The following is a 9,547-nucleotide window of genomic DNA, read 5'->3' as shown; positions in this document are numbered from 1 at the left end:
AAAGGGTTGATGCTTTATGGGAGTTTTGGGATTGCATTATAGGGTCTATATCAATGGGGGGGATGCAGATTCTGGGTTGGGAAAATATGGTGGGGGAGAAGGGGGAAATGTGTATGGATGATACAATTGCAAGGTAGAATGTACGAGTTACCTCACCTTAGGGAGCTGCCATGACGGTGAGAAGTGACAGCGGTAAAGGCATGGTAAACTGCCGTACCTCTAACTTACATCTAGGTACAGATTCTCTACGACGTGGCACTGCGGTGAGATCGCTCGCCAAGCCAGCACCCGTGAATCTGACGCCTGTCACACGGTGCTAGACTACATGTGCCGTCTATCTCATACAAGGGGTGCACTAGTTTGACCCCAAGACGCAAAGCACGAGCAATGGAACGCTCCTAATCCTGTCAGGAAGACACAGCTGTGAGTGAGCCTTCACGACATCATGGGCAAGTGGTCTGCTAGGCTTGAGCACCGAGACATGTTCCGGAGGAACGAAGAACATCACCGGCCCGATGCTTGTGATGGAAGGAGATATGCACAGCCAGACGGAAGTCACCTTGGAGAGACGGGATCGAGAGTGTCCGGATCACAACCGGCACTTGCCTGCTGGTTGTCGTCTGTTCTTGCCATGAGGGTGGGTTGGGTGCAACCTGGACGGTACCCAGTTTGTTCACCTGATTGTCTGAACTGACCCTCCAACCTCACCTCACCCTATCCCACATCCGACTCATCGAGCGGGTGCTCTCCAAAGCCGCACCGCTAGCATCACATCCCGGGGAGAGAGCATTATTATCTCTGCACAAGCTACTGCCCGGAATTCAACATGTCTGCCCCCTCGCGACACGGACGGCCCCAGGCACCGTCGCCCTCCCCATTTCGAATACTGGACGACCGGAATAATCGTCAAGATGTCAAGCCTCTGCCTCCTCGACGCTCGAACGGGTCCCCCCCATCTGGGAGCAGGAGAAACATCACCACGTCCATGTCAAGCTTCTTCAACAAGCTTCGTCCCAGTAAACGCCCTGAGAGAGGTGGAACTATTCGACACAAAAGAAATTCTTCGTCCTCGGCAGACGGACAAAAAGGCAGCAGTATACCTGTCCCGGCCGCAAGCAGTGCCCCGAGCGGCGTCACAGGTCCCCGTGACTCCGATATCATCCCGGCCAGTCGCTGGAACATGCCCATACCGATTCCTCGTCGGACGCAGAGCACGCGAGCCGCTTTGGGCAAGCAACCTGCTTCATCGCTGCCGAGGTTGACGATCAACACCTCTGCCCTAAAGCAGGACAAACCTCATCCTGTTGAGGTAGACCGGCGCGACTGGGCACCTCGCGGCAACGCCACGGCAAAGAAAAGCAATATCCCGACACCTCAGCCTACGATGTCTACAGGCGATACAAGGGAGATCTACCTCGCAAAGCAAGAGCTTCGCCAGCAACGACGGACTCTGAAGCAGAGCGGCGACTTCCTTGGGGTCACTAGCATCAACCCTCACACTGGCGTCATGGATGTCATCACTCCAACCACGAGCTCCGAAGACGCAACGGTGTCCTCTCCCACAGACTCCCATCTCGCAGCACTCGCCCACACAGCACAGGATGCGCGCGAGGCATATGTTGCTGCCAAAACTGAGGCTCAGATCAGAAAGGAGCACCAAAAGGCGGAGCGGAGAAAGGAGGCGGCCAGAACAGTGCTGAACCAGCATGGCGGAAATGTAGTCTGGCGGAAAGAGGGAGAAGCCTGGGCTTGCGTGGCCGAGCCAGACTTGAGCCCTATACCGCAGTCACAGAGGAGTATGATGTCCCCCGATACTTCGGACAGCGAGGCAACCACGGTCCATAGGACACCCGTCAGCGCCGGTTCACCTCGTGGTCCTTTTTTAGGGAAGGCGACGGCGGTGACGGCAAGTCAAGCAAGCCGTCCGGCCCTTCGAGCAGGAGACACCAACCTGCCCGCCGTCTCGACCCGGCACCAGCACCATCACCAGACACGCAACAGGGTGGACGGGAATGCAGAGACGGCAAAGCTGAAGCCTCACACGCTCCCGAGACCAAAGTCGCTTGGCTTCAGCCTTCCACCAATGGTCCCTCGTCGTGTAGCCTCGGGCCACCCGGAGACAAACAAGTCCGGCGACGGCCAGTCGGAGGAGCAACCAGATCGGGGCAGCTTCAGACAGCGTTGGCTCCGTTACAGTCTACCGGGGAACAAGATCCCCCCAAGGATCACCAGTAGCAAGCCCCTGGAGCTGGAAAACGTGAAGCCGGCGGATCTCTGGGCAGCCAGGCTGCTGGACGATCTGAGCCGCCTCGACGAGAGCAACCAGGCTCACACAACCGCCATGGGGCTCTGGGGAACGAGCAGCACGAACAACGACCGGGGACCCCGATTTGCCTACACACCCATCACCACCACTACTGGCTCCGAACGCGGTCAGCCTCCCCCGCTCGTGGACGGCCGTCCTTGTGTCGAACCAGTCGACGAGTGGAGAGACGGGCCTCGGTCACCGATGACGATGATCATGGAAGGCTCGAGTCCCGCATCACTGGGGTCTCTGACCCGGACACCCAGCAGCGTCTGTTCAGAGGTACCGGCTTTCCCTCTCGGCACGCAACCGAACAACTCGCCGAGCGACGGAGAAAGCGAGACTCTCACGACAGTGGCTACGTCGACAATCATTACAGAACTGGAGGTGGCGGTGCTACCAAGTGCTCGGGACTTGCTGCCAACACCAGAAGAGCCAAAACCAGAGACCGCTTTTACGTCGCTGGCGACAGAGGAGCCAGGACCAGAGACACCAGAAGAGAAGACGGCCAAGCCGGACGGCGACGGCGACGGCACCGAGGAGTCGGAGCCCAGGGAGATGCGCAAGACGATGAGAAAGGAGAAACACGGGGAAGGAGGCGGCACCGCAAACACTCAGAGCCGAAGCCCATCCTGGCCAAAGTCCACCTCTACCCTCCGTCCTCGTCCACACCATCAGTCACCAGCTCAGGAAGCAGACGAGGAGCTGGATCACGCCATTGCACGAGGAGCAGCCAGAGCAGCGCTCACACATCTCGTTCACGACCCAAAGACGGAGCCACAGGCCTTACCGATAAAGGAGCCGACGTCTTGTGACGGGACACGAACGGTACCGGTTCCGGTGTCGGCGTCGGCATGGTTCAAAGGAACAACAATGATGTCGGATCGGCATCGGCGACTTCCCCGTGGGGCGGAAGCGAAAGCCAAGGCCGCGGCGGAGCCGGAGGGGGATCGGCAGGATGACCAAGGCCAAGATCTAGCCCCTTTGGAGACTACACTAGCGGGGGACAGGAACACGCCAACGGTCACCAAGGGGGGGGTCAGGCGGTTCGAGGGGTCTTTGAAGGTTGGTGATGTGTGCAGAGAGGTGGTGAGCTGGATGGTTGTGGTGCTGAACTTGGTGGTTGGACTGGTGGAAGCACACTGGGGGATGGTCAAGCCGGTTTTTGACGGCGAGTCGGAGCTGAGGAGGCGGTTTGAGCTGGCGCAGTCAACGTGGGAAGATGTCTGGGTTGGGGTGGGCGCCGTGGTGTTTCTGTTTGGGGTGTTGTGTGTGGGGATGTGGCTGGTTAGGGGGGTTCTTACGGTTTTGGGAGTGGTGAAGGCGGTGGGTAGGGGGTTGAGTGTTGTGGCTGGATTTTGAGGTTTTGGCGGGGGCTGAGGCAGAGAGAGAGGATGGTATTTTTGTTAGTGTTGTACGTACTACTGTAGGGGTAGTCTGTCTAGCACACGGAATAATTGGTATGGAGTAGTGGTTATTTGAGACAGTTGTTGACTTGGTTGGCTTTTGGTGAGAGAGGAGTTTGACTGATGATGAGTGATGGACTGATGATAAGAAGATTGTGTGTTGTTAAACCGAAGTGGGTTGCACGGTGAGGTTGCAGGCTGATAAGACTGACTGGAGGTACATTGCCCCATAGAATGGGGGTCGGCAATTCGCATCGAGGGTTTGATGGGCTTTTTTGGGATGGGACAGGGGAAGGAAGGGGGAAGGCTGTTGGGATCTGGTTGGTTGAAATTGGGGATATTGGACATGCTGGGCGATGCCGGGGGTATAGGAATAGAACGGTAGGTACTTATACATTGTACACGTTGCCGAGCGATAGGATGGATGGGATGGGCGGTCAAGGCACGACAGACATGTGTGTGCACTATGCAGAGTCCCTTTTTCTGGAGTGTATGATGAGGATATAGGTGTAGAGATATGAGACTCGTTATTTATGTTTCTATCCGGCCGAGACATGATATGGAGTGGTGAGGAGTGGGAAACCGGAATTGGGGGGGGGGGGGGGAGGCCGAGGGGGAATCGGTAGAGGGTAAGGGAACGATTCTTGTGATATGTATGTCAGACTTGGAAGGACTGGGCGCTGTGTGGCATGTGTGAGTCGCGGGAATCAGACGAGAATGTGGGGAAATGTCGAGATTTCTTGTTGGAGGTGTGATGATCTACGGAATACCGAAAGGCTTCTATCGGCTTTTACCCTGCTTTTGAGGAGGATATCTGTTTATATCCCTCAGAAGAAGTTTCTTTTTATACGATAGAAGCTGAGAGAGCAGAATGATATTACAGAGTTTTCTATTAAAGCCCGCCTGCGAATGGAAGCTGTTGTCGTTACGTAGAGATGCGGATGAAGCTCTGTCGAGATGCTGGGTTGATCGCTGTGGGGTGGGTTATCGAACCTTCGATTCCGGCCCGGGCGGTACGCTAACTTTGTTCGCTGCGCAGGCTGAGGGACCCCGCTGCTCAACCCTGCTGGGGGGCCTGGGGCGGGGAGAGACAGGCCATCCTGGAGACGGTCAGCCAATGGCGGGATGAGGTTTAGAAATTGAGGTGGCCACCCCGCATTCCGTGAACCGGAGCAAGCTGCAGCTCTCCGATCATCGGCTTTGCCGCTGGATTGGAAACACTTGCAAGCCCAGCCAAAAGCCCAAATCCGTCATCGTCCCCCGAGGAGGGGCGGTACTTTATAAGATTGAGGTTGCCTCTCACAAGAATAGAGACGAGAATTGTTTTGGTTTTTGCCACAGTTCTTGAGTCTAGATTGAGATTGTTGCTCGAGAGAGGAGTTTTTCCATCCGAAGGAACTTTGTTCTCTTGCCCTCACCAACTCGTCACTCTCGACTCGACACTTTTTTTTTTCTTTTTTTTATTCATTTGAAAGAGCAACTCAACAAAGAGCAACGACATCTGAAAAAGTGGTTGTATATCACAGACTCCGCTGAACAACTGTCCCCCGCTCCTCTAGCATTGCTTGACTTCGCAAACACACACACACATCGAGAGGGCGGAAACAAAAAAAAAACTCCCCGGAGGAGAACGAATCAGACAAACGACACAAAAATGCCGGTTGCCGAGCGAACACCACAAACCCTCTACGACAAGGTCTTCCAGGCCCACATTGTCGACGAGAAGCTCGATGGTACCATTCTTCTGTACATCGACCGCCATCTCGTGCACGAGGTCACCTCTCCAGTATGTCGTCTGGTCTGTTGTTTGCTGTTGACCCGAATATCAAACTAACACACTGTCAACAGCAAGCTTTCGAGGGATTAGAAAAGGCCGGCCGCAAGGTCCGGAGACCAGACTGCACTCTGGCCACAACTGACCACGTATGTTTCCATGTCCGTTTGAAGACGTCATCATCGGCCATTGACACTGGATCCCGTAGAATGTCCCCACCACCTCGAGAAAAACTCTCAGAGACATTGCCAGCTTCATTCAGGAGGACGACTCTCGGACGCAATGCGTGACCCTCGAGGAGAATGTCAAGAAGTTTGGCGTCACATACTTTGGCCTGAGCGACAAGAGACAAGGTATCGTCCACGTTATCGGGCCCGAGCAGGGCTTCACTCTGCCTGGCACCACGGTTGTGTGCGGCGACAGTCACACGTCGACCCACGGCGCCTTTGGTGCCCTCGCCTTCGGTATCGGCACCAGTGAAGTCGAGCACGTCCTCGCCACACAGACCCTCATCACGAAGCGCAGCAAGAACATGAGGATATTGGTCGACGGAGAGCTGTCCCCCGGTGTCAGCTCCAAAGATGTGGTCCTGCACATCATCGGCAAGATTGGTACGGCTGGTGGCACCGGGTCCGTCATCGAGTTTGCCGGTTCCGTTATCCGCAGCCTGAGCATGGAGGCCCGCATGTCCATCTGCAACATGGCCATCGAGGGTGGTGCCAGAGCCGGCATGGTCGCTCCCGACGAGATCACTTTCGAGTACCTCAAGGGCCGCCCCCTGGCCCCCAAGTGTGGGTCTGACGAGTGGAACAAGGCGGTCGCCTACTGGAAGTCCCTGCAGTCCGACCCGGATGCCAAGTACGACATTGATGTTCATATCGACGGGAAGGACATCATCCCCACGGTGACCTGGGGCACCAGCCCTGAGGACGTCGTACCCATCACCGGCAGCGTTCCCGATCCCGAGACCTTCCCCACCGAGGCCAAGAAGGCCGCGGGCCGCCGCATGCTGGAGTACATGGGTCTCGCAGCAGGGACTCCCATGGAGGACATTGTGGTCGACAAGGTGTTCATCGGCTCCTGCACCAATTCCAGAATCGAGGATCTCCGCGCCGCTGCTTCGGTCGTCAAGGGCAAGAAGATTGCCTCCAACATCAAGCGTGCCCTGATCGTGCCCGGCTCCGGTCTCGTCAAGGAGCAGGCCGAGGCTGAGGGTCTCGACAAGATCTTTACCGATGCCGGCTTCGAGTGGCGCGAGGCTGGCTGCAGCATGTGCCTGGGCATGAACCCTGACATTCTGTCGCCCAAGGAGAGATGCGCCTCCACCAGCAACCGCAACTTCGAGGGCCGTCAGGGTGCTCAGGGCCGGACCCACCTCATGTCCCCCGTCATGGCTGCTGCTGCCGCCATCGTCGGCAAGCTCGCCGATGTGAGAAAGCTTGCCGAGTACAAGGGCAGCCCTCACATCGAGGCCGCTGTCGCGCCCGAGACCACCTCTGGCAAGGCTCATGCTGATGAGCGCATCGAGACGGATGACCATGAGAAGGAAGCTCTCACCGACCAGCCCGAAGACTCATCTCCTCAGGTCAACACCTCTGTCCCCAAGGCCGGCAGCACCGGTCTTCCCAAGTTCACCGTTCTCAAGGGCATCGCCGCCCCGATGGAGAAGGCCAACATTGACACCGACGCCATCATCCCCAAGCAGTTCCTGAAGACCATCAAGCGCACCGGTCTTGGCAAGGCTCTCTTCTATGAGTGGCGCTACCTTGATGCCAACACTGAGAACCCCGACTTTGTCCTCAACCAGGAGCCATACCGTCAGGCCAAGATCATTGTCTGCACCGGTCCCAACTTTGGCTGCGGCTCTTCCCGCGAGCACGCCCCTTGGGCTCTGAACGACTTTGGCGTCAAGAGCGTCATTGCTCCTTCCTTTGCCGACATTTTCTTCAACAACTCGTTCAAGAACGGCATGCTCCCCATCGCCATCAAGAACAAGGACGACCTCGAAAAGGTGCACGCCGAGGCGGCCGCCGGTCGCGAGATCGAGATTGACCTCCCCAACCAGCTCATCAAGGACCAGGATGGCAACACCATCTGCAGCTTCGAGGTGGAGGAGTTTAGAAAGCACTGCCTGGTCAACGGGCTCGACGACATTGGTCTTACCATGCAGCTCGAGGATAAGATCTCCGAGTTTGAGAAGAAGATGACGCTCGAGACCCCCTGGCTGGACGGCAGGGCGTACCTGAAGAGGAAGGGGCAGGGTGGCAAGCTGGCAGCCAAGGCCGTGCCAGTCCCCAAGACGAATAGGGGTGAGACCAAGACTGAGCCGCTTGAGTGGTGAAGAAGGGAGGTTGGTTTGGTTTGGTTATTAGTTGGCGGTGGGGGGGGGGGGTTTATATCTTAGGAAAAAATGGAATTGGATTTTGGAGAAGGGGAAAGCACAAAAGCAATTTAGGATGGCGTGACTTGGGTGTTATTGGATGGGTTGGCTTTTGCTCATTTTGTTCTCTTGTCGTTAATGGGCGTGGAAATATGCCGCCCTGTAGTAATGTACTATGATGATACCTGGGATTGGGGGGGGGGGGGGGGCTGTTGCTAATGGAAGCAAAATCTATTTTTCTCTTTTGCTATGTTGGCATTTTATATACGTCTTGCTTGTTTTGCTGATGGGAACTCGATGCTTGGAATAATATCTGAAGTTGGATCTGTTCAACAGCTTGGGAGGGATTTTGCAGTTATAAAAGTTGGATATGCATTCGGGATATTCTGCTTCTAGTTGAATCTTGCTGGCAGTCTGAGATAGTCTTGTTCTTTTTCGGAAACAAATTCCAAAAGATAATCTCAGATCTTTTGCTAGGTATCTTGCAGGATATCGTCGATGAGGCTGGTGGGTCTCACTCCTAAAGGCCGTGATCTCAACACCAAGTTGGTGTCCCCACAAACCGACCGGAATTGTTTCCGGAAATTGGTCTACCTATACGATATTGCTTACTCATATTTGACCACCTTCTAAACAAAGCGCTTCTAAACCGCTATCGCGTCGCGAATGGTTGAACCAGCGATGAGTTTGACGGTTAGTAAGCCCAGTGGGAATAGTGGGGATTACGTCACCATTTGTCAGTTGGTGAATGAATCCACACTTGACGTGAGGTAGTGAGTGGATATATTCCTGGGACGAACTGCAACAACACTGGGTTTTGATGACGGAAGTGGACGGGAGTGGTATAAACCAAATGCAGAACCCTTAGTCATTCCGTTGCTGATTGATTCCAAAGAACTTGGACCCCTCATCTCATCATTGGCTTTCCGTCTCATGAAAGTTTGGGACGAAGCAACGACCGATGAGTATAAGAAGCAGTATATCTCCGCTTTTGAGAGGGACAGCAGCACTTTCACATTTGAGCAAGGGTTCGTTCAGGATTACACGCTCTTCTTCATTCACATCATCGATCAAAGTGTCAACACATCGATATCTTTCCACCACCACCAACTTCAAAATGGTAATACCCCTCTCCCCCTCCCATCTCTCCCAACCAAACTAACACCCCCCCCCTTTTAGGCAGCCCAAGACACTCCCTCCGGAAAGGAGGTGCAGAAGGACGACAACGTAATCACAAACTGGGTCAACCCCTCCGACAAGTCAGGCGAGTTCAAACGCCAGCAGTCCACCTTCCGCTCCTTCATTTCTTCGTCCCCCGGCTCCGAGTTCCCCCCCGAAGCGGGCCGGTACCACCTCTACGTGAGCTATGCCTGCCCCTGGGCCAACAGGACGCTCATTGCCCGCAAGCTCAAGGGGCTGGAGGACATCATCTCCTTTAGTGTTGTCCACTGGCATATGGGACCGAAAGGGTGGAGGTTTGTGACTGATGAGGAGGCTGAGCAGGAGGATGTCAAGGGGGAGGGTGTGGTGCCTCACGAGGGGCGTTTGAGTCATTTGAGGGAGGTTTACTTTGGGGTGAACCCGGAGTATGAGGGACGGTTTACGGTGCCGGTGTTGTGGGATAAGAAGGGGGGGAGGATTGTGAACAATGAGAGTAGTGAGATTTTGAGGATGTTGATTTA

General features: G+C 55.3%; 3 protein-coding genes across 3 annotated transcripts in view; all 3 read left to right on the top strand.

The window, feature by feature from the left end:
- Positions 1-826: 826 nt before the first annotated feature.
- PODANS_3_3660 (uncharacterized protein) lies at positions 827-3,667 on the top strand (the record flags this gene model as incomplete). Its single annotated transcript, XM_001909116.1, has 1 exon — positions 827-3,667. The coding sequence occupies one exon, from the start codon at positions 827-829 to the stop codon at positions 3,665-3,667; it is 2,841 nt and encodes a 946-aa protein (XP_001909151.1).
- Positions 3,668-5,365: 1,698 nt separating this feature from the next.
- Positions 5,366-7,826, top strand: PODANS_3_3650 (uncharacterized protein; the record flags this gene model as incomplete). Its single annotated transcript, XM_001909115.1, has 3 exons — positions 5,366-5,497; positions 5,560-5,634; positions 5,694-7,826. The coding sequence occupies 3 exons, from the start codon at positions 5,366-5,368 to the stop codon at positions 7,824-7,826; spliced, it is 2,340 nt and encodes a 779-aa protein (XP_001909150.1).
- Positions 7,827-8,826: 1,000 nt separating this feature from the next.
- The window catches only part of PODANS_3_3640 (uncharacterized protein), a gene marked incomplete at both ends in the record, with an annotated part of 1,441 nt that continues 720 nt past the window's right edge, over positions 8,827-9,547 (top strand). Inside the window, 2 exons of the mRNA XM_001909114.1 lie at positions 8,827-8,985; positions 9,045-9,545. Of these exons, the coding sequence (XP_001909149.1) occupies positions 8,827-8,985; positions 9,045-9,545 (660 nt within the window). The remainder of the gene's footprint in view (positions 8,986-9,044; positions 9,546-9,547) is intronic.

Source organism: Podospora anserina, chromosome 3, assembly GCF_000226545.1.
Source record: "Podospora anserina S mat+ genomic DNA chromosome 3, supercontig 2".
NCBI classification, from domain to species: Eukaryota; Fungi; Ascomycota; class Sordariomycetes; order Sordariales; family Podosporaceae; genus Podospora; species Podospora anserina.
Note: the sequence above shows the minus strand (reverse complement) of the source record. Positions and strands in the feature narration are given on the sequence as shown.